At 42.1% G+C, this 24,688-nt stretch overlaps 2 protein-coding genes across 2 annotated transcripts; one reads left to right on the forward strand and one right to left on the reverse strand.

Annotated features, from left to right (window-relative positions):
* Positions 1 to 605: 605 nt before the first annotated feature.
* Positions 606 to 8,843, reverse strand: LOC121756528 (protein CHROMATIN REMODELING 25-like). The gene is made up of 21 exons (XM_042152093.1): positions 8,616 to 8,843; positions 7,936 to 8,310; positions 7,523 to 7,609; positions 7,171 to 7,411; positions 6,977 to 7,102; positions 6,829 to 6,885; positions 6,666 to 6,752; positions 6,424 to 6,519; positions 6,173 to 6,223; positions 5,796 to 5,870; positions 5,601 to 5,687; positions 5,092 to 5,183; positions 4,872 to 5,004; positions 3,624 to 3,743; positions 3,242 to 3,355; positions 3,054 to 3,137; positions 2,897 to 2,968; positions 2,761 to 2,819; positions 2,071 to 2,245; positions 1,905 to 2,003; positions 606 to 1,151 (listed from the first exon to the last, which is right to left on the reverse strand). Exons 1-21 carry the CDS (start codon positions 8,798 to 8,800, stop codon positions 801 to 803), a joined length of 2,766 nt encoding a protein of 921 aa, XP_042008027.1. The 5' UTR covers positions 8,801 to 8,843; the 3' UTR covers positions 606 to 800.
* Positions 8,844 to 21,577: 12,734 nt separating this feature from the next.
* On the forward strand, positions 21,578 to 23,881 carry LOC121755221 (pentatricopeptide repeat-containing protein At2g15690, mitochondrial-like). The gene has a single exon (XM_042150504.1). It carries the CDS (start codon positions 21,630 to 21,632, stop codon positions 23,631 to 23,633), a length of 2,004 nt encoding a protein of 667 aa, XP_042006438.1. The 5' UTR covers positions 21,578 to 21,629; the 3' UTR covers positions 23,634 to 23,881.
* Positions 23,882 to 24,688: the final 807 nt, after the last annotated feature.

The following is a 24,688-nucleotide window of genomic DNA, read 5'->3' on the forward strand; positions in this document are numbered from 1 at the left end:
ACAGATGTCACATTATATTATTTACTTATTTTCTACCTCAGTACTCCTAAGTAGCAAAAGTTGAGAGAAAAAAAAATCAATTATAAAGCACCATATGCACGTAAAAGTTCACAATGGTTTGTTTTGGGATGAAAATTATTCAAATCCTGTTATGTGCTAAGGATTTTAACAGCATAACTATATAATTCAGCCACAATGAACATACCTGGTTAATGGAGAAGAAACTAAACAAACAGATAAAAATTGGTACTTGAGCATGTGTATTCATAGCATTGATTCAAATCATAGAAACATGCAGGGCACAGAAACATGCCAAGCATGCTGTACTTATTTTCAAGTTTCTTATGATCTTTGGAGTTATAGGTAATAAGTCGAAGAGCAGAATCCGATCATAAGATAGAGATCGCAACCGGAACATTAATATATTTCAAACTTCAGAGGGCCTTCTATGTAAACTGGCTGCTTAGAATTACACAAGTAACTGAATATGTTTGACATACTCCCAAGATTCTAACTCTAAAAGTCATATAGGTAGTTGACTTCAGCAGTTAACTTAAGCAGTCAACAAAAAGAAAAGTTAGAAAGGAGTTATACAATTTCAAAAGTTTATCCAAAGAACAAAGAATTTATTTACTTTATTCATGTTTCCTTCTGTAAGACAACATTCTGTTGCTCATGAGAATTCTGTGTATCCAATGGGAAAATAGTGTGTATCCCAGCCTAAATATGATTACTGTGACTATTTTGTGATAAATTGGGGAAAAGCCTAGAAAAACAAGAGCTAGCAAAATGACTTAAACCTACACAAAATCATCATCACTGGTGCAAGCAGGAGATAACCGATTTGAAGGGTTTTGAAAACTCGCTGAGCTTTTCCGTGACAGCGAGATTTTAGTTTTACCTTCTAAAGTTCGCATTAGTTTTGTGTGTGGCTGAGGCAGAGTATTCAAATTGAATGAGCTTCTTGCATCTTTACTAAAAGGGATTGCTGGAGACATTTCTTTGGTCTTACATGGCAACACTGCTTGTGAGGAGAGGCCTCTTTTTAAAACAGAGAAGCCTTTGCGTTCTACCACCTCTATCTTTGCTCTCACTTTTGATTCAATAGGGGTAAGTTTTCCCTCTATTTGATTTGTAAAAACAAATGAAACCTGATGCAAAGAAAAGAAAAGGTTAATGTCCAAATATCATACAGGGATTACTTCAATTTTAATAACAATTTCATCCTGGGATTACCTTGGTCCAATATCCATAAAAGTCTTGACTTGTGAACGTAATTTTTAGGCTATATAACTTTGTGAAACTATCAAATTGATTTAGGTGAATGCCAGATGAGCAATTTTGGCAGTTGAGAAAATACATTAACTCTGCCTCACGGAAAAGAGGCATAAATTTAAATGATAAAAATTCTAGAGAGCCATAACAAGATAATAAAAACATATAAAGCGGAGACCATTTATAAACTAAGAAAGCATATAAAGAAATCTGAATGACTACTACAATAGGTCTTTCTGCTAACAAGAAATTGTTAACAGCTACAGTTTCGTCACAAACAATACAAAATTTTAGAAAATAAACATATAAAGAGGTTGAAACTATCTTATTTTGAGTTCCACCTCAACTCGTGTTTATGACAAAAACTAGTCAGCAGAACATATCATTTCATGCTTATTCGTGAAAGTTTTTTGATTGGAAGAAAAGTAGGTAATCAAAGAAGATAAATTTGGCAATCTGATTTAAGTTTCTTTATCAACTACAGAAAGACACTTCTAAATATTTGTAATTTTCTAGTCTCAGTCTCAGATATTATTAACTCTCCGACCCTGTCGTGCTAAAAATATGATGACAAGTAATTTTTGTTTTAACCAAATAAAACCAGAAACTGTTTCACTAAAAATCCTCACCTCATCTCCAGCGGAAGCCTGAAGTATGAGATCAGGTACAGATGATGGAGAATGATGATGCCCCCAGCTAGCTAAATCCTCTTCCTTGGGAATCCCAACCTTGAAAAAACGTAGTTTGAGCGAAAGAAGGTGGTCTACTCCCTAGAATATTTTGAACCTAACTTACCTGTTTTTCATGGATTTTCAAACTTCCGGAGCACCCGGCAATGCCTGCAAATCCCCCTATGTCCTCTTCATCAATTTGGCAGCCCCCATTCGTGCACTCAGGTGCGAGATTGCTATCAGCCATCATTTCTTCTTGTCTACAGCGGTTGCAGCACATCTTTTCATGAACTTCCGAACTACAAAAGGTAGACATAAGCAATGTAATTTATTTATTGATGTTATTTCAGTTGCAGTTGCCTGTGAAATCACAAGAAAATGCAGTGCAGGACCATAAAGGCACTTTTCAGAAATCAGCATCCAATTTAATTTTATGGCTAAAAGAATTTGCATCATTGACAACAATGTTATAGATGTGATCCCTTGAACACAAAATTGCTAGAGATTCAACAAGAAGGTAAGATTTTTATAATACAGTTTGCAATAAAGCTTATTATTTGAACCTCAATATCAGTATGCTGCATATAAATCCACAAATGCAGAAAAATCCAGCGTGGGATAATGCAATTCATTTTATTGATGTTATCTTATTTATTTATATATTTGAAGAGAGAGAGGAGGGGGGGTAATTCCCGCCTCAAACTGTTTTATGGAATTCAAGATCATGATAAGAACCCTGTAGCAGAAGTAGATCAGAATATGGGATTTTTGTGAACCTTCTGTGATTGGAAGAGAAGTTAAAACAGTAACACACCTTGTGTTCTCATGAAACGTGAACAGGTCGCGTAGATCTTCCGTTGAAAGTAGATTTCCCTGTGAAGACGAGTTCATAATGTACACACAAGATTACAAACACAAAGGAAAGGAAACAGAAAAATAGGGTATAGTACCATCTCCGAATCTACGTGCTCCTGTTGAATAACTTTTTGAAGACCTTCTTTTGACATCTGACGCTGGTAAACCTGCAGATATATACAGTGTTATGCTATTGATTTGCGAGATGCACATATAGGCAAATGAATGCAACAATAATTTACTGCACAGAACCTTTTCTTCAATGGTGCCAGTACTCAAAAACCTATAGATGTAGACTCTCTTCTTCTGGCCATCCCTCCAGACCCTTGCAGCAGCCTGCAAGAATCAGAGCTCAAGATGTCTTGTTGAACATTCAAAATTTTATTGATACACCCTTGAAGCCAATAAATAATGAACTTTCATACAAAAGGACAAATTACTTGTTTATCATTGGCAGGATTCCAATCAGGATCAAAGAGAACCAGTCGATTTCCACCAATTAAATTGAGGCCACACCCACCAGCTTTGCTACTCAAGAGAAATGCAAACTCATCCTGAAAAGATACGTTAATACAGCCTGATGAAACCAGAAACATAAAGACAAAGATTTTAAGTTTACTGAAAAGAAGAAAACTCATTTTGAATAAAAGAACGATGGTACAGAGATAGATCCACCAAATAAAAACAAGACTACAGCCATTAGAGAGCTAATGAATCTCTAAACAAGTCAGAAACAAAATAGTGCCTTAATCATTATGTCTTTGGATCCACGAGGCTATCCAAAACATGAGGACATATCTCAAAGGAAAAAAAACCATGTACCTTTGAAGGATCATTAAAATGATTAACCAACTTCTGTCTTTTGCTGATTGATGTACTCCCGTCAAGTCGTAGGAATGGGTATCTTCTTTCACGACATAATTGAGCAAAAAGTTCCAATGTCTGAAAAAGTATAATAGAATCTAAATGGCTACACTTCAATGAGACAAAAAAAAACACAAACATATATAAATATAAAGTAGAAGTATTCATGCAACATAAATGACAGCAATCTTCAAAACTGCTTCTATACTGAACTTAAGTCTGTCTAGCAACAGGATCATGTTAAGTTGATCATAGGCCATAAGTCCAAATATCTTTTAGGTCAAGGGTATGGAGAATTTTAAAAGGATTCAAGAGAGCAAAAAGGAATTCGATGTGCAACAACTTAAAGTATAGACAGGTGAAGCTTATGTGGAGCGAAATACTTACGAAATCAAGCACATCTAGAAAGTATAAGAAATTAAAAGTCCATAAGTTTATCACATGCTAGCCCTTTGGAAAATTAAGTTAATCATTAATGTATGGAACTGATTCGGCAAGCCACTAGATACTTTTATACTACTCCCTCCGTCCCAGCTAAGATGACACGTTCCTTTTATTCACGTGTTTTGGAAAAATGATAATAAATAGTTAAAGTAGAGAGAAAATAAAGTAAAAAAGATAATAATATAGAAGATAGTGTCTTCTACGATATTCTCTAACTTACTTTAATTTTTCTCTATTTTAACTATTTATCATCATTTTTTCAAAACAATTGCGAAAAAAAATGTGTCATCTTAGCTGGGACAGAGGGAGTACTATTCTAGATGAGAGAGTAAGCAGTTCCATTGTATAAAGTTATAACCATGTCCAACTTTTGCTAACAAATATCATGTCAAACAGTTGATCAAGTGTTTCTTTGGTCTTAATTGCTTTAAATGTGGAATGCTTAAGGAAGACTGATAAAAGTTTGGCACAAAACTGAAAATAGGATCTAGCTTCTTTATGTGTTTTCTTTGTCCACCAATTACAGAATAATTTCAAGAATGAGTATGGTCCTTTGTAGAAATGAGTAATCAAAACCAGACTGAAATAATCTTTTCAACATCTTCATTTTAATTGCAGTATCCATTTGCTCATCCCAGAAGGCATTTTAATCCAGAAAGTGGTACGCAATTGAAAATCCTCTAGTTAGAACATCAGTAAAATAAGAAGACACATCCCATTATCCATCATAGTATTTGATCACTTAAGGCTAAAACTTGGCACCTGAGTGTAATTTGAAACTAGAACAATCCTATCATCTGTTTTTTGACGAAGCTGAGCCAGTAACCGGGATAATACATGCATTTTTCCGGATAGCTCAACCCATGCCCCATCTCCACCAGTCCAGGATCCAGATCTGAGAGAAAATTAAAAAATCACTTAAATTGGGACCAGGTTAAATCAAGTTCATCAAAAAAAAACAAAATAATCAGACAGAATTTACCTTCCAGAAAACATTGATGGTGGGAAGAAACGCAAACAATCATCAAATCCTGATGTTCCCGGGCTACCACCCTTAATTGTATCATATATTAACTTCAAATAAGAATTTTCTCAGGTTAGAACTACTATATCAACTACATATGATAAAATAACAAAAAACGGAACTTCAAGACAAAATTTATGTCCAACATATGATGGGGTTGAGATTGATGCACTCATAAATCCTGGAAAAGTTTTCAGGGAAAAATGACATTATATGGTCACATGGAATGTGAAGAGACGTATCTGTCAGAAGAAACAAGAATCTCGGTAAACAAGTATATTGGTTCTATGTAAGTGATAGGAAACAATTACTAGTCACTAATTGCAGTAAAAGGTCTTGGTATCACTGGTTTTTAGTGAAAACCTGATACCTACACATTGATAATAGTTACTTTTTGAGAACAATGATACAATTAAATCTAAAGTTTACAATAAATCCAAGATTCATTAGTCCTGAAAACAAGCTACCTTTGGGTGATTGCAGAGCTTCTTAAGAGCAGTTATATATGCTAAGATCTTTGCTTGCTTTGCTTCCTCTGAAATTGCTCTTTTGACCTGAGTTTAAAGCTTGTGGATTTTAGATGCTCTTCTACTATATCTCATGCATTAAAGAAGAATACGCTTATGTTGACTGCACATATTATACAAAGAAAGGATAATTACATTTTTTGATTGGATAAAATGGCTGTAGAGCTGAGATTGGAGTGGCGACATTTTGCAGCACACTACTTCAACTATCTGTGGAAACACAGGGACTACTCTAGTTAACAAGGGCTTATCAGCACATCTGAATCAAGTGATTTAGATATCAAAAGGAAATAAGCTAGTGGACAGCATGAATAACTTTTGATCGGAACATTTATCTCTCAAATATAGTTTGGGAGCTTTCACATACCAATTAATGGATCTATGATAACCAAAACTCAAACAATGATGTGCGATGATTAAAATTTCCCACATAGTCATAAGGATCTTATGGCCTTTGTTCAAATTGTTGCATGAGTTATTCTGCATAAAACACAAACATAAAGTAATAGTACCTTGGGTGGTAGGTGGTTAGATAGTAATGCATTTGTCCTTCGCAATATAAACTGAAACACAAACAAAGACACTGTCAGAAATATCTTAATGTATTCTGTTTACTAAACCATGAATTCTACCCAACAAAAAAAGTTGTAAAAGAGGAGCAAATTTGTATTCTTATGAGATTTAATTGTAGATCTAAGATTCTAAAGTAACAAGTCAAGCTACACAAGTTCCAGGTGCAGGGAATATTGAAGATTATAGATACCTGGTTTACTTTTGCACTTAGTTCTGTAGAGCGCTCTGAGCCAAGTCTCTTTTCTTCTTCAGTAGCTGTTGGCTCTCGACTACAAACAATTGGCATCTACCAAAGTATGGAGCATAAATAGCATTAAGATAAACAAGTGTTTTCTAAAGCCCGGGAACAATCAGATGCCAACAAATTTCAAATCTTTCTTAGGCTCAATAAACATAAAGATGCCTAACTTGGTCCAGAGTTAGTTAGAGTACCTCATAATATCGCCGAAAATATGAAGCGTCACCCAGGACTCCTGGATTTGTGAAATTAACCATGGCATAGAACTCCTCCAGATCATTCTATGTTGAGATAAAATGGATAAGAAAACAAAGGGAACACACTACGAGATTGCAAGGATGCTTAGGAAATCCTTACTTGCATCGGAGTGCCGGAGAGCAAAATGCGGCGTTTGCACGATAGAGAAGCTAGTGCCTGTTCCATGTGGTTATGAAAGTAATCATGAATTCAGAATGTTATCATTCAGGAAAAATAAGGTGAAAGGAGAGAAGGTAATGCATCTTACTCGATTGGTCAATGTTTGGTCATTCTTTAGCCTGTGAGCCTCATCGCATATGAGTAGGTCACAGGATCCATTTTGATTGAATTTTGAAGAATGCATTCGAAATGTCTCATAAGAAATAATCAATACCTGTCAAAACGTGATTTGAGTGAATACTTCAAACATTTGGTGATAAACTAAAAACACCAGAAAAGCACCTGTAAAGGACTTGGGGACCTAGTAAAACTATCAATTCCAGAGATAACATCCTCCCGGGTACTCTCACAAAGAGCAACAAGCTTAACTCTTTCCCCGACCCATTTCTTGATTTCATCCTCCCAGTTGCTCACAAGACTAGTAGGAGTCACAATTATTGCTTTTTTAACCATTGGTTTCCCATCAAATCCTTGACGAAGAAGGGTATACAGAAGTGTGATCGACTGCAAGGTTTTTCCCAACCTGGAGATAAAAACCCCAAATTTAAAACATCAATGAGAAAAGATATAAATTAGAATTTTTTTGTTCTGGTAAACAGAGAAATAAGAGTATCAGTGGTTACTGAACTTTTACCCCATATCATCAGCCAAAATGCATCCATTGATGTTTTCAGCACTGAGCATACCCGAAACACAATCAAACATGAACTGCACACCTTCTCTGCAAATGAAAATCAAATGAGCCTTCACTTGAGCGGTATATAAAATGAAAAGGGTATTTATCCATATTGGGTTTCGCAACTTATTGTTTGATAATGAATTTTAACATGAATCGCTAACCAATAATAAGTATTGAATTAACTAATAAGTATCATGAAGCTACATGCTTATCCTCATTATAAATGCAAAATGATACTTAGATGCTAGTCACAACATATGACATATCTAACAAATCTTAGTGGTGGAAACATTTTGTGTGTTTTAGTTTCACGAACTTACAAATCTTACTCTCACATGTTGAAAACCAGAAAACCAGCTGAGATGTACCTTTGATGGGGTCTGAGAAACTTCACAAGCAGGGGATCTACAATTATAAAAGATTCATCACTTTGGTCCTTGGCCTCTTCTGGCTGCCACAACATCAAGGGTTCAATTTCTGGGGGAAGTGATTCACTTTCCTCGGGATCGTTCTCAACAGTCATGGGAGTACTAAAACTGTTCGTGATGTGGACTAGAACAGGCCTCGTGGACCCCCATGGCACAAACCGCTTGCGAGCAGAAAGCCGGCGTGCCAGCTGCTCTTTGTTCTCAGAGTATCCAAAGGAGGAAGGAGGCTTAAAGGGCTTTCTTATGGTGGCCTCTGAACCCACCACAGAATAAACTCGAGGAAATAGCGACTGCCGATTCACTTCCAGGTTTCCCCTGGTTTAAAGGATATCAGAGACAAAACCATGTAATGTGGTAACTGATTTCAATAAAAAGCATCTCCTCTCAATTGCAAATTACTGCATTTCTAGTTAGGAATTAAACCCCTAAATGAAATACTACCGACGCAACCAAAGAGCATAAATTTGAAATGCAATGTGATAGAACCGATCAAAAACCCTAGCTCCACACAATCCAAATATTCAATCACCTCTACACACTAACAGCCAGCACAACTTACTGCCGATGTAATCTCAGAGCAGTAGCTAATTATCATGAAATTAAGCTAACAGGCTACAAACCTCACGAGGGCCGCTACGTTTTGCGACTTCCGTCGGAGGTTAAGCGGCGGAGCCAAACGGGGAGCCTGAATTTCTTCATCTTCGGTATCACAGTCGGAGCCATTTGATTCGGGGGAGACGTGGTAATCGGGTTCAGATCTTGCAGAGTCGCCGGAATTGTAGATAGTTTCGTCTTCGTGTTCCATCGTTTCTCGATTTCAGCTTCGCTATGTTCCTTGCAGCATACACACACAGACACTGCCCCTATTTTGAATACATAAAATTCTGGCGGTAAAGTTGCATAAATTAAATAAGTTCAATAGTACTATGCACCAATTTTTATTCAAGTTGTCCATTAAAATTATGCTACCTCACCTTTTTTGTTAAAAAAAAGTCACATGTTTTACTTTCGACCATTTACTAAAAAACTTAAAATACATAATTTTAAATTACATATAATTATTTTACAAAGTACTCATGTTACTTTATATTCGTCTCTCATCGTCAACCTATCTCACATGATCATGGTGGAAAAAATCTTGATCAATGATGGGGTACGTACTAAACAAGCCCAATAGCAGTGACGGCCCATCAGCCCAAAGACCAAGGAAGAGTATCAGTTCGGCATTACCAAAGAGTTCGGCCCAGCCTACAGCTCGGTAAAAGCCGACCAATCAAGCTCTACTCTCAGATCGGCAAAAGCTGCTCGGCAATAGTTCAGCAGTTCGGTCTCAGTATTCGACCGAACTGGAAGATAGTCATCTCATGCAGGATAGTGGACCCATGCAGGATCTCCATGACCTCCACGACATTCACAACCATCATTAGTGGTGATGCAAGCCACGATCTTAGTTCAATGTATAAATAGAACTCAGATCAGATAAAGAAGGGTTAAGTTCTCTAGAGATCAAAGATCAAATAGCAAGTCTGTATTGTAAGCTGTAAAAAACAGATCAAGCAATACAACTCTGCCCCCTTTTGCCTCCCGTAGACGTAGATTTACCTCAGTAAATCGAACCACGTAAATCTCTGTGTCGTGATCTGTATTTTCCTGCATTCATCACCATCAAAAATTCGCCAAACCATCACTGGCGCCGTCTGTGGGAAGCAGAGAACCAAATTTGTGATAAAGCGAATTTTTGACCCTTTTTCCACCCCAAAAAAATGCATACCAGATCACATACTACCCGTAATACCGTTCGTGAAAACCATGAGGAAGCTAGTCCAGCCCGCAGGTCCGGAAAACAGCCTCGGGAGACATCTACTTCCAGTTTTCACGATGAAGGAACAAGCCGCTCAAAAGGTCCACACACCGAGTCTTCCCAGCAGCCTGATTTGAATGAGGCTGTCAAGCTGTTCTTGGCTGAGAAGCAGGATGAGTTCTTAGCCTTCCTGCAAAAGAGCCAAGAGCCGAAGACGAAAACGGTGGATTCTCCTTCCTCATCCAGACATGAAAGTCACTACCGCAGTAGTGCCGTGTCTTCCAGGAAGAAGAATCCTCAACCCCGACATGTTCCTGTTCCTCTTCGGTACCGGAATCACAGGAGATCTCCATCTCCTCCATACCGAAGAGATGTCGGGTTCGCCATGTACGGAGCATTGAAGACTCCGTTCTCGGACGATATCACCCGAACTCCCTTGCCACAGAACTACCGAACTCCGTCGATGACTTATGACGGGTTAGTGGATCCTCATGATTTCTTGGGACGCTATCAGTATAACATGGCGAACCAGGGTCTCAATGAGGTCCAAATGTGCAAGCTGTTTCCCGAGCTGCTTATCGGGAACGCAAGAAGGTGGTTCGATAGCCTCCCCCAAGGCAGCATTAGATCTTACCGAGATCTAATGGATGCTTTCCACAGGAGGTTCTTTCAGAAAGCGGAAGCCCGAATCACTTCGGCTCAGCTGCTTTCTATACGTCAAGGTCGCGACGAAAAGATCAGCGACTTTATGACGAGATTCCACAAGGAATGCCTACAAGTAGATGATCTCAATGATCTACTTGTCATTTCGGCATTCCAAATGGAATCCTGCCCGGAGCTCTCTACAGAAAGCTCGTGGAATGCAGTCCGCAAACAGCTCAACAGATGTGGGACATTGCGGACCAGTTCTCCCGTGCCGATGAGGCAGACCGTCGCAAACGGTCTTTAGACAGCTCATCCCGAGGAGACAGGAGGAAGCCCGATCACAGCGATCAGGGACAAACTCGCCGAACTCCTTTTGGCAATCAGGGACATCCTCGCCGAACTCCTTTTGAAAGGATTCAAAGGACTCCGGTGCAAGACCGATTGGGGCCACGTCTCAATTCTGAGAAGCCGCCCGCTCAGTTCGTACCATTGAACAAGTCAAGAGCGGAAATTTTCGAACTGCATTCCGATATGTTCGAAAAACCAAAGCGGATGACGAAATCAGCCGCGCGTCGACCTCAGGATCAATATTGCTCCTTCCATCAAGACCACGGTCACGATACCGAGGAGTGCCGACATTTGGCTGCAGGTATTGATGCTCTTGTGAAAGCAGGGACATTAAAAAAATACCAAAGCAAGCAGCCGAAAAAGAACAAAAAGCAGAGAGGTGCGAACTGCGCTCCTCAGGATCTGAAAAGGCAACAGGATCCCGAAGACGATGACGAGCAGCAATATGATGGAGTAATCCTGACTATTGATGCTCTCCCTGCCGGGAAGACTAGATCGTCCCTGAAGTCAGAGCGCAGAGGCTTCAATCGAGAGGAGCCAACGCATAAAAGGCTGAAGCAGGACGAAGTGATTACATTTTCAGATGCAGATCCCGTCCCGGCCATCTCTCCTCATCAAGACGCTATTGTCATCCAAGCCGGAGTGGCAAACAAACTGATCCACAGAGTGTTTGTGGATACAGGAGCGTCAGTCAGCATTCTTTTTAAAGAATGTTTCGATAAACTAGAAGTGGATCCAGCTCGGCTTAGTCCGACACCACTTCCTCTGAAAAGTTTCGCCCAGGAGGACACCCGCCCTGAAGGTATTATCAGCCTTCCGATCACGGTGGGAAAAGCGCCTACAAGCTCCAGTACGATGATCGAGTTCTTTGTGGTAAAAGCTCGGTCTCCGTACAACATCATCCTGGGAAGAGACTGGCTCAACGCAGTGCGGGCCGTTTGCTCTACTTATCATCTCACCATCAAGCTCCCCACTAAAGGGGGGGTAGCGGTCATCCGAGGTGATCAAAAGAGAGCAAAAGAGTGTCTGCAGATTGCGCTTAAAAGTGCCGAGCAATCAGATCGGCATCATCAAGCATAGCAATCACAACAGCCGGAGTCAGAGGCAAGCGAAATGACCGAAGTCACACCAGAGCCAAACTCAATGACCGTTCAGTTATACGAAGATGATCCATCCAGAACGGTCAAGATCGGTTTCGCGGGAACGCCTCTACTCCGGGAAAAGACCATCCAGCTCCTCAAGGAGTACAAAGATGTCTTTGCATGGTCTCCGTTGGACATGACCGGAGTGCCCTCTGAGGTAATCACTCATCGGTTAAATATTGATCCATCAGTCCGGCCTATAAAACAGAAGCAAAGACTCTTTGCGGCAGAAAGAAATCAAGTCATCCATGACGAAGTCCGCCAATTACTGAAAGCGGATGTATTATTCGAGGTGAAATATCCCTCTTGGGTGGCCAATCCTGTGATGATCAAGAAAAAAGAAGGAGGATGGCGGATGTGCATAGATTTTACCGATCTAAACAAGCACTGTCCTAAAGATTGCTATCCCCTTCCGAACATAGACAAAAAAGTAGAAGCTTTGATCGGCTTCGAAATTTTCTGTTTTCTTGATTTATACAAAGGCTACCACCAAGTCTTAATGGATGAGAATGATGCTCCAAAAACGGCTTTCATTACTGACTTCGGCATCTTTGCTTATAAAAAGATGCCGTTCGGTTTAAAGAATGCCGGAGCCACATATCAAAGGATGGTAGATAAGCTTTTTCGGCATTTGATCGGAAAGGAGGTTGAAGTGTATGTTGACGACATAGTCGTTAAAAGCAGAAGCACTTCGGAGTACGAAGACAATCTCAAGTCCACTCTCGACGTGCTCCGAAAAGCCAACCTCAAACTCAATCCCCAAAAATGTACCTTTTTGGTAGATTCGGGAAAGTTTCTAGGTTGTTGGGTTTCAAAGGAAGGACTCAAGGCAAATCCGCTAAAAGTTCAAGTTGTTCAGAACATGGCAATGCCGAAGTCCATACATGATGTGCAAAGGCTAACTGGATGTCTAGCCGCACTGAATAGATTCCTTTCCCAAGCAGCCGAAAAGCAAATGCCATTCTTCAAAGTGTTAAAGAAGGCACCAAAGTTTGAGTGGGGAGTCGAGCAGAAAAAGGCTTTTGACGAGCTCAAAAGTTATTTAGCCGAGCTTCCTATTCTCTCTGCTCCAACAGATGCTGAAGTGATATTCTTATACTTAGCGGCATCGGATCAGACCATTAGCGCGGTGCTTGTACGAGAAGAAGGCCTAAAGCAGCTTCCCATCTACTTTACAAGCCGAGCATTAAGAGGTCCAGAAACAAGGTATCAACCTCTGGAAAAAATTGCTCTGGCATTAGTAAATGCAGCAAGGAGACTGCGGCCATATTTCTATGCTCACAAGGTATGCGTCTTAACCGATCTTCCACTTCGGCAAGTTTTGACCAAGCCAGAAGCATCAGGCAGAATCGCCAAATGGGCCATAGAGTTGGGAGAACACTCAATCGAATACCTACCTCGGAAAGCCATCAAGGGACAAGCCTTGGCAGATTTTCTTGCAGAAGCAAAGTTCGATCAAGCAATCCCTGTCATTGCCGAACAGAAAAATTCTACCAATGCCGAACTAGCACAGCCTCTGGAATCCGAAGTAGAGCCACCGGACTGCTGGAGCGGATTCGTAGATGGAGCTTCGAATAAAACGGGAAGTGGAGCTGGTATTTTACTTATCGCTCCCGACGGACACGAGGTAACTTACTCACTTCGGTTCTTATTCCCAACTACTAATAATGAAGCCGAATACGAAGCTCTCCTTGCCGGACTCAAGCTAGCGCAAAGTCTATTTATCAAGTCTCTCAAAATCCATTGTGATTCACAAGTCGTAGTGAATCACATGTTGGGTACAAGTGAAGCCCGTGATGAGAGGATGAGGAAATATTGGGACAAAGCGCAAAGCATTAGCCGAAATTTCTCTTATTTTCGGATAATCCGCATTCCCAGAGCGGAAAACAGCCGAGCAGATATTTTAAGTAAGTTAGCCTCATATCCAAGTTCAAAGGTGGAGGAATTGATGCACAGAAGCATTGATGAAGCTGAGGTACTTTCAGTAGCCAGCTCGCCAAACTGGATGACGCCGATCTTACAGTATCTAGATCAAGGACAACTGCCCGAGGATAAGAGAGAAGCTCGGAAAATCACATGCCGAGCCCTTCGGTACGAACTTCATGCAGGAGTCCTATACAGAAAGTCCTACCTTCAGCCGTTATTGCGATGTGTAGGACCAGAAGAGACGGACTACATCCTTAGAGAAGTCCATGAAGGATCTTGCGGTAGCCACATCGGAGCTAGAGCTTTAGCTAAAAAAGTTCTGAGATGGGGATATTATTGGCCAACTTTGGTACAAGACGCAGTGCAGCTCGTCAAGACATGCATGAAGTGCCAAATCCATGCAAATATCCCAAAGATGCCGCAGACCGATCTATATGCTATGCAAAGCCCTTGGCCTTTTATGCAATGGGGCATAGACATAGTGGGACCACTACCACAAGCTCCTCGGCAAATGAAATTCCTTATCGTTGCCGTGGATTACTTTACAAAGTGGGTAGAAGCTGAACCATTAGCTACGATAACGAGCTCGAAGGCATTGGATTTCGTCTGGAAGAACATAGTGTGCCGATTTGGCTTACCCCACATCCTCATTTCGGATAACGGGACTCAGTTCACCGACAAGACATTCAAGAATTGGTGCCAAGAGCTGAATATTCAACAGCGGTTCACTTCGGTCTCCCACCCACAAGCAAACGGACAAACGGAGGTAACAAACCGTATCTTGGTGAAAGGGTTGAAAGCTCGGTTAGAACAAGCCAAAGGACAATGGGTAGAAAATCTCCCTCAAGTCCTATGGTCCTACCGAACTACACCCAAAGCTTCCAACGGTGAAACTCCGTACAGTCTGGTGTACGGCGCTGAAGCCGTGATTCCGGTTGAGATCGGCGTACCCAGTCCCCGAACTCTAAATTTCTCAGCAGAACTGAATGAGGACGGACTGAGAGCCGAGCTAGATCTGGCCGAAGAAAGAAGAGAATTGGCCTGCATAAAAGCAGCCAAGTACAAGGAGCAAGTAGCCCGGTATTATAACCAAAGGGTGAAAAAGCTGCAATTTCAAGTGGGAGATCTTGTCTTGAGAAACAACGAAGTAAGCCGAGCAGAAAAGCTGGGCAAGCTCGAACCCACATGGGAAGGTCCATATCGGGTGTCAGAAGTCCTCGGCAAAGGGTCTTACAAATTGACTCACATGTCAGGAGAACAAGTACCCCGAACATGGCACATTTCCAACCTCAAGAAGTTCCATTTGTAAGAGACAGTCCGGTCAGTCCGTCTTGTGTCTAGTTCGGTCCTAGAGGTATGTGTTTTCTTTGTTTTTTTTACTCTGTCTATGTTGCTTTTTGTTTGTCTATGTGCGTCTCGTTCGTTTATGTGCGTCTTGCTTGTCTAGGTGTGTTTTGTCTGTCTATGTGCGTGTCGTCTCTTACAAATGTTACTGAGGTATCTTGTTCTTCAAAGGCTGATCCCCTTTTTAGAACATATATAAGCCAACGATTGTGAGTCCAAGCTTCTGAAGAAGATACAAGACCACAATTCGGCTTAAAAAACAAGCAGTTCGTCTGAAACGAACTGCAACAATAAGCCAACGATTGTGAGTCCAAGCTTCTGAAGAAGATACAAGACCACAATTCGGCTTAAAAAACAAGCAGTTCGTCTGAAACGAACTGCAACAAATGGATAGTCCGATCCACGCGATAAAACTCGCCGAATTAGGACAAGGGAAAGTCTGATCCAAGCGATAAAACTCGCCAAATTAAGACACAAGCTTAGTCCGGTCAAAGAAATTTATTTCATCAGACCAAAGACGAGTCCGGTCAAAGATGTTTATTTCATCAGACCAAAGACGAGTCCGGTCAAAGATGTTTATTTCATCAGACCAAAGACGAGTCCGGTCAAACAAGTTTATTTCATAAGACCAAGGACCAAGTCCGGTCAAAGAAGTTTACTTCATAAGACCGAGGACAAGTACGATGAAATTTTTTCGCTAAGCTGTAAATACACAGTGTTAGAAGCGAAAACAAAATTTCATTTTTCAAATCTTGTTCGGCACACAACTCCGCTACCCTACGAGATGGCGTTACGCTATTACAAAGGACTATTCTACTGTCCAGGGTTGCTAAAGTTGAGCCATCTATTCACAAAATCCTCGTGAAGCCGAGTTCGGGCGTTCTCGGCAACTGAAGAATAAGCAGGTCGACGAGATGCTCTAATCGACCTACCGCCTCTTCCCTGAGCCCGAGAAGCTCTAGCACCTCGGCGGCGAAGAGTCTCTTCACGAAGCATTTGTTGATCTTGCTCACTCATAATCACAGCTCCTCTACGAACTTCAGTCCGTCCTTGTCTTGACGTTTCCGGTTGCTCCTGAGTCCGTTCTCGTCTTGACGTTTCCGGCTGTTCCTGAGTTCGTTGCTGACTTGGAGTAAGGTTTTGAGCAAGTGAATCAGGGGTTTGAGCTGGAGTGTGACCATCTGTTGACGGGAAATGCCTAAGGAATCTCTCGATTGAGGGACGCCGGGAAAGAATGATGTCGTACCGAGAAGCCCAGCGCCGCAATGATTTCACGACTTGTTGGCAAGCCGAGCTCTCCAGCGCATTGTTCCTCCGGAGTACATGATATTCCTCCCACAGTTCGTCAACTCGTTCCTGAACTTCAGAGATGGTCATTCCCCCGCGCCTGCAGATGAAATCCTCATACGCAGTCCTCTCAGCGACGGCGGTATTCAGCTCGGCCTCCAGATCTTTCTTTTCGGACTCTAAGTCCTTATTGTCGGCCTCCAGCTTCACTGAACGAGCCAAGAGTTCGTCATTCTTCACCTGGTCAGCTATGGCTCTTTTCTCAGCTTCGTCTAAAGCCGAAGAGTACAGCCGCTTCCAGTGAAGTACCTCCAGCTCCTTAAGAGTTCAGAATATAGAGCAGCTATGTCAGTTCGGCATTTCAGATTACTCAGCAGGTAGTAAACCACAACAGGAGTAAAAGAGAGTACGAAAGGCTATACGAAGACACAAGAGCAGAAAGAAGAATTTTTTCATTCATAAGAAAAAATTTTTTCTACACAAGGGCTTCAAGGCCGTTTTACAAGAAGGAAGAAACTAAACTAAGAGAAGGGAGACGAAATCATACTCCGCCAGCTTCGTCTCCGCCTTCTCGGTGAGGTTCAGCTTCCTTCTCCTTGTCTGCTTCAGCTTCAGCCTCGGCCTCCCTGTTCTCCCCAGCCTGCTCGGCGCCACCGTAGCCGATCTGCTGCGCCTCCTGCTCGGCCTGCTCATCGCCGGTCTGCCGCTCATGCTGCTCGGTCTCACCCTCTCCATGGAAAATTAGAGCGGGTGAAACTGACCCTATGGAGGCAAAGATAGCCTCCATGTTCTCATCGCGGTCAGCTCGGCAACTACGAACTTGGTCTGCAGAAAGCAGGACCGAGGACGAAGCAAGCTCCTCAAGCACCGGCAGACTCTGAAGCCGAGCTGCTATCTCTCGGCCGTACAGCGGCAGGATGACTTCGGGACCCTGCTCGGCTTTATCGGTCATCAGTTTCGGCAGATCACCGACAAAGGCTGAAAATTGGTTGCTCAGAAAGAGTTTCTCCGCGAAAGCACGGAGAACCTCCCCTTGGGCAACCACGGCGGCAGCATCCCTCCGTTTCGTCTGCTCTCGCTGGATGACGAGCTGGTTTTTGGCAAACTGAGCTTCATCCTGGGCCGAAATCCTAGCAGCTCTGGCTTTCTCAAAGTTTGCCTCAGCCTGCTCGGCCCGGTGACAAGCAGCCGCCAACTTCCTCTGCATCTCAGCATAGTCGTTGGACGCTTTGGAGAGTTCAACGGCGACGAGCTTGGAGAGCATATCGTTCCTCTGAAAATGGAAAAAGCAAAAAGTCAACAGAGGAGCCACAAAAAATACAGAAAAAAAAAGCAAGGCCAGAAAATCAAGAAGAGAATTCACCTCGGCGAAGTCCGTGGGCCATAAAAAGGGCTCACAGATATGTTCCGAAGGAGGCGCCAAGACCACGTCTTTCTCTGGCGCTCTCGGGGGCTTCTGGGCCTTCCCCTTCCCCTTTGCCGAAGTCGACTCCGGCTTCTTCGGATCCGAAGAGGTTTTTTGCCTCTTCGGAGTCCTCTCGGCATCAGACGCCGAGCTGGTGGTTTTCGGCCTCTCCGGCTCCTTGGACTCCGAAGATTTGCGGCTCAGCTTATTCAATATGTTCACTACCGAAAAACAAGGAAACAAGGTTAGTTTTCGCCGCTAAAGCAGTAAGGCAAAAAAAAAAAAAAAAGAAATCCTCACCCTCAGTCTCTTCGTCCGAAGACGAGATATTGAACACGAGGTCGCCCTTGACGAGCTCAGTTTCCGAGTATTGTTTCCTAATCATAGGAATCTTATTGAGCTCGCCCTCGAGCTCGGCCAACGGTTCTAACCGAGGATGGGGAATCACGGACTTCGGCCCTCTCCAAGGAAAGCCCGGAGCCGAAGTCCTATTATAAAAAAAGAAACGGTTTTGCCATTTCGGCCACTTGGTTTTGCAGAAGGCCCTAAAAGGCTGTAAGGGGATCAAGTAAAACCAAGATCCCTTCCTTTTAAACTGGAAAAAATTAAGGATTGCCCACAGAGACAGATCCTTATCTAGCCTACGGAGTTCGGCAGCAAAAGCCGACAAGTGCCTCCAAGGGGTACGTACTAAACAAGCCCAATAGCAGTGACGGCCCATCAGCCCAAAGACCAAGGAAGAGTATCAGTTCGGCATTACCAAAGAGTTCGGCCCAGCCTACAGCTCGGTAAAAGCCGACCAATCAAGCTCTACTCTCAGATCGGCAAAAGCTGCTCGGCAATAGTTCAGCAATTCGGTCTCAGTATTCGACCGAACTGGAAGATAGTCATCTCATGCAGGATAGTGGACCCATGCAGGATCTCCATGACCTCCACGACATTCACAACCATCATTAGTGGTGATGCAAGCCACGATCTTAGTTCAATGTATAAATAGAACTCAGATCAGATAAAGAAGGGTTAAGTTCTCTAGAGATCAAAGATCAAATAGCAAGTCTGTATTGTAAGCTGTAAAAAACAGATCAAGCAATACAACTCTGCCCCTTTTTGCCTCCCGTAGACGTAGATTTACCTCAGTAAATCGAACCACGTAAATCTCTGTGTCGTGATCTGTATTTTCCTGCATTCATCACCATCAAAAATTCGCCAAACCATCAATCAACATTGTATCCCCAATTTTGAGAGTTTGGGTAATTCAGTGCGTTGTAGCCTCTCCCTTCGCCTTCATATTGACCACTTTATTTCTTATTGGACGTCTTTCAAATGCAACCAATGCTTGCGCAAATGGTTGTAATCCCAATTAAGTGTTCGTGATGGTTCAACTCGTTGTAATATGTAGTGACCTTCCGTAAATTCAGATCATTTGTTGATTGTTGATGATCGAGTTTTTCAACAAAATTGCAATTTCGGTGCCCTAAAATCCAATCGTGGCATGTTTCCCTTTTAAGAGCATCCGCAATAACAGATATCAACACGGACCAGCCATAGGCTAGCGGGAAGGGCGTAGGGATGTCCGCTATTGCATTAGGCTAACGCGACGGACGTCCCGAAGATGGACGAGCTCTCATCCGCGGACTAGCACCGTTAGCCGATCGCTAGTCCGTTATTGCGCGGACAAGCGATCCCGATTTTTTTATTTTATTTAATTTTTTTTAAAAATTTATACTCTATATTTACAACTCATTGTACTTTATTTTTTTAATATTTGATAAACACCAACAATTAAAATGAATTAATCGTATTTGTCAAGTTATTTGCTTGGCTAGGGCGTCGGCTAGTCCTAGTGCTAAAGTCCTAATGATGTGGCAGGTTGTAGGAAGTCCTAGTGACGTGGCATGAAGTGTTTTTGGATAGTCCTAGTGCTAGGCTATTGACTAAGGCGTCTAATGCACTATTTTTTAGCACTACAACTATTTGCAAGTATACAAGGCAGGAATAGTATAAATAAAGGTCAGTACCGGGATATCGAACTCAGGGAATATAATTGCAAGTTGCTATCATATACTACGCGTCATATACTATTTAGAGAAACAAAGTTTTGGATATAAAAACATAAATGAATAAAGAAACAAAGCTAAAAATATATAATTAGGCAAATAGAGAAATTTCAAGGATAATGATTTCACTAACTCTTTAGTTATTCTAATTAGTTCTACGTTCATCCGACTCAAGTTTTACCATGATTTCTCTCTGTCATGCATCAATACTCATGTCACAATTATTGTATGAACATATAAGATAAATCAATCTAAGCTATCACCGATCAAAGATTGACAATAATCAAGGTAACGACCAATTAGTCGAACAAAAGCTCAAGAAAAATTAAGTGGAAACGAGTTCTGAACATTAAACATAAAAAGAACTACATAAAAGTTAAATACTATCAAACCTCAAAATTCTATTGTTTAGCAATCCATAGACAGATGAACTAAAACAATAATTAAAGTACGAGACATGAAATAAACAAACAAAACCCAAAGTTGAATCTTGATGTCTCCCTGCTCATCTTGCATTGCTTCAATCTCCAAGAATGATGGAGAATTAGGTTATGGAGAATGGAGGGAGGAGCCTTGGAGGCTCCCCTTTTGGGGGCTATGGATGGGTCCATTTTATGAATTAGGTTATGGGATATATATAGGCTTGAAACATGGTAAAAGGTGTCCTCCAAGTAATAGGAAAGATGGAATTTTCGTGCCTCATAGGTAAAGGAAAAGATTTGGCTTAACAAGGTAATAGTTTATTCCCTTCGTTAAATTTTTGCCAGCACTTGACAACATTGCACAGTTTTCGTAGAATGGACATAACTTTTTCCACATAACTCCGGTTGAGATGATCTTGGTACCAACGCGAAGACCTTTCAAAGATGAAGAGAATGGTATGTAGCACGCCCTGATCTGACATCAGAATCACTAGAAAAATAAGTTTGAACACAGGTTGTCGTGCGCGACCGGGCCCAGCGGGCTGCTGGGTTGCGCTTCAGTTCCAGCTTCCGAATTTTGACCTTTTTATGCTCTTTTTCTGCTTTATTTTGCACATTTTTCACAAAACACGTCAAAATACAAAAATGGATAAAATATGCAAATAATGGACATGTAATGCAATTTTGACACTCAAAACAAATCAAATAAAACAGTGCAAAATCTGAGAGTATCAGCGTCCTATGGTGGATGCTCTAAAGTATAACTTACATTTACATCTCTTTTTGTTTCAAATTACTCACATGTCTAAGAGTCTCATTCGTGAACAAAAGTTTTAATGAGAAATTGATAAAATAAGAGAAAAAAATGGTTAAAACGAGAGGGAGGAAAAATAGATAAAATATGAAAAAAAAAATCCATTTTTAAAAATAAAACTATTTTTTATGAACACACCAAAATGACAAAATTAGACTATTTAATCATTGTTTAATTATCAAAACAAAGTTTCTAACTTTGAAAAATAAACACGAAGTCCCAACTCCCAAGTCAGTTTTCAATCCCAAATTCGGGCCCAAAAATCCAATCTAAATCTAGGGCCTGCAGATTTACCAACCCAGCTCGGTTAGCAAAGGCCCATTGGGTGAATAACCCTGACCCGAATTAGACCGAAACAGTTCTTCATCCATGGTTTTTCAGTAGGGTTTATCACTCTATCTCCTATCTCTCTTTCTCTCTCTAACAAAAATCTGTACTAGGAAATGGCGTCGCCGTTATCTTCCATTTTCCGAGCTCGATTCTCCTTTACTGCCACTTATTCTATCTACATGGTACGCCCTTCTCCGCCCTTCATTTCAATTTCCAAAACCCTAATCCGGCACCCAGCAATCAGAGCTCTCTCCACCTCCGCCTGTCCCAGCGATTTCCACCTTCCAGACGTTCAGTCATCTGCTCCCTCGTTCAATTTCAATCAAAATCCTGGCAATCAGAGCGCGCCACAGAATAATGATTTCGGTAACCACCCTGGTGGTCAGAGGAACAATAATTTTCAGAATACTCAGGGTTATGACGCTGGTTACGGTAATATGAATGGAGGAGTGAGCCGAGGTTATCCAAATCAAGGGAGTTTCAGTCCGAGTCAAGGAGGAAACCCCAGACCTAACTTTCCAGATCAGGGGTTTCAGCAGAACCAGAGGTACCCGCCGAATCAAGGATATGTTCCGAACTCGGGAACGAATTTGGGGAGGGATAACGTAAATCAGTGGGGAAATAACCAGAATCAAGGACTTAGGCTGAATTCGAATGGTCAGAATCTAGGATATGCGCCGAGTTCGAACCCAAATTTGGTGAGAGATAACGTTAACCAGCACCAGCGGAACAACAGTCTGAATCAAGCATATGCAGCGAATCCCACTCCGAATTTCGAGAGGGGTTATCCTCAGCAAGGAGGATTTCAGAACCAGGGTTATCCACAAAACTCGAATCGGGTACAGAATTACCCCAGTGGTGTTAATCAAGGGGGAAATAGGTATAACGCTCAACCTCAACAGCAACACCAGAACCAGCTGGGATCACATGGGCAAGCTGTGGCTAGTGATAACCGAGTTCCAGCCATGAGAGATCAGGCAGCCAGCGCAGTTATGACACCAGTTGTCGACTTGCTTAGTTTGTGCAGAGAGGGTAAGGTTAAGGAAGCAATTGACCACATGGATCAAGGGGTGCTTGCAGATGCCAAGTGTTTTAGCTTGCTTTTCCAGGCGTGTGGGAACTCGAATAAGTTTGAGGAGGCAAAGAAAGTGCACGACTACTTCTTGAGGTCGGTGCATAGGGGTGTTCTTGAATTAACTAATAAGGTTCTTGATATGTACTCAAAGTGTGGAAGTATGACAGATGCACGCAGAGTTTTTGATCATATGGTTGATAGAAATATGGATTCTTGGCACTTGATGATTAATGGGTATGCAGTGAATGGCCTTGGTGATGATGGTTTGGCATTGTTTGAGCAGATGAAGACAACTGGCTTGACTCCGAATGGGGAGACTTTTCTTACTGTTTTAGAAGCTTGTGCTAATGCTGATGCTATTGAAGAGGGGTTCATATATTTTAATTCTATGAAGACTGAATATGGGATTTCTCCTGGAATCGAACATTATGTGGGACTTTTAGGTGTTCTTGGTAAGTCGGGACATCTTGCTGAGGCTCAGGGGTATATAGACTCTCTTCCATTTGAACCTACAGCTGAATTTTGGGAGGCATTGATGAACTATGCTCGTATACATGGAGATATTGAGCTTGAAGATCATGCTGAGGAGTTGTTGGTTAGTCTCGACCCTTCAAAGGCTGTCAAAAACAAGATCCCTACTCCTCCCCCAAAGAAGCACTCCCGTCTCAACATGCTCGTGGGGAGAAACAGGATACTGGAGTTCCGTAATCCCACTCTCTACAAGGACGAGGAGAAGATAATGGCTGCGAACAAACCTCAAGCATACGTGCCTGACACAAGATACGTTCTTCACGACATTGATCAGGAAGCCAAGGAGCAGGCATTGCTCTACCATAGTGAGCGCCTTGCAATTGCGTATGGTCTGATCAGCACTCCAGCAAGGCAAACTCTTCGGATTATCAAGAACCTTCGTGTCTGTGGTGACTGTCACAATGCTATCAAGATCATGTCCAGAGTTGTCGGGAGGGAGTTGATTGTGAGAGACAACAAGCGGTTCCATCATTTCAAGGATGGCAAATGCTCTTGCAATGACTACTGGTAAGTTGTTCCCCACTGATCAATGCTGGTGGAGTTTGGCTTGATGATCATGCTTAGATTTACATAGAAACAACGAATCTCTTTGGCTTGTCGAATGTAGTTTCATTTATCTATGTTCAATTCAAAATGAAATTCAAATGTCACTGGCAGTCTGTAGGTGGCTTGAGTAGTGAGATGAATTGATATGTGATGTGCTGTAGGAAGGGTTTCTAGTTACTACCCGTGCATATATTCAAGTAAAATTTGAAGTTAGTTCTCTCTGTTATTTTTGTGCAAGTTATGCCACAGTTGAAATCATTTTGTTGGTTATGTTTGATTTGTAATCAATATTTTCAATAGTCGTATGATATTATTCTGGGCTGAAAGCCACTCAAGGCGTTCAAACTCGTTAGCTAAATGAACCAAGCTCGAGTATGGTAATAAACAGCTCCTTCACTTGTGAACCAGCTCGTTAAGTGAACTAATTCGATACTAAGAGCGTCCACTATAAGGTGGACGCGGCTATAGCCGCGAGCGGGGCGGAAGCGGGGCGGTAGGCGCGGCTATTATAGTGGAGGGGGTGTCCGCCGCGAGGGTGGACGCGGCTGGTGGGGGGAGGGCGGCGGACGAGGCTTCGCCGCGAGTGGGGCGAGGACGCGGCGGGGTGGCTATAGCCGCGCCTATAGTGCCACGAAGATTAGCCGCGGCGGTTGCGATTAGCCGCATGGTTTGAAATTTTTTTTTTTTTCGTTTTTCATATCTATATAAATACCACTCTCCCTCCTCCCCCACTCCCATTTTCACAACATCCATACACCCACTTTCTACAAAAACACTCTCTACAAAATGCACCGAGGAGACGACGAATCACCCGACACTGAGGAATCGGGATATGACAGCAATCCATCTCAGCCGTCGGGTTTTGCCGGATATGCTTCTCAGCCGTCGGGATTTGGCGGATATGCGGTTCCGTCACAGTCTTGGAGTTGGAATCAATCACCACCACCGTGGGCATCGAGTCCACCCCTTCCTCCATCTCAGTCGTGGAGATCCTCACCAACGCCGCCCGCTTTACAACGG

Source organism: Salvia splendens, chromosome 11 (genome assembly GCF_004379255.2).
Source record: "Salvia splendens isolate huo1 chromosome 11, SspV2, whole genome shotgun sequence".
Lineage (NCBI taxonomy): Eukaryota > Viridiplantae > Streptophyta > Magnoliopsida > Lamiales > Lamiaceae > Salvia > Salvia splendens.

Coding starts and splice junctions, on each gene's coding strand:
- LOC121756528 (XM_042152093.1), bottom strand. CDS start 8,800: ATGGAACACGAAGACGAAACTATCTACAATTCCGGCGACTCTGCAAGA. Junction 7,412..7,522: donor ATTTTGGCTGATGATATGGG/GTAAAAGTTCAG, acceptor TTTTATCTCCAG/GTTGGGAAAAACCTTGCAGT. Junction 5,688..5,795: donor ATTTTATCCAATCAAAAAAT/GTAATTATCCTT, acceptor CTTTAAACTCAG/GTCAAAAGAGCAATTTCAGA.
- LOC121755221 (XM_042150504.1), top strand. CDS start 21,630: ATGGCGTCGCCGTTATCTTCCATTTTCCGAGCTCGATTCTCCTTTACT.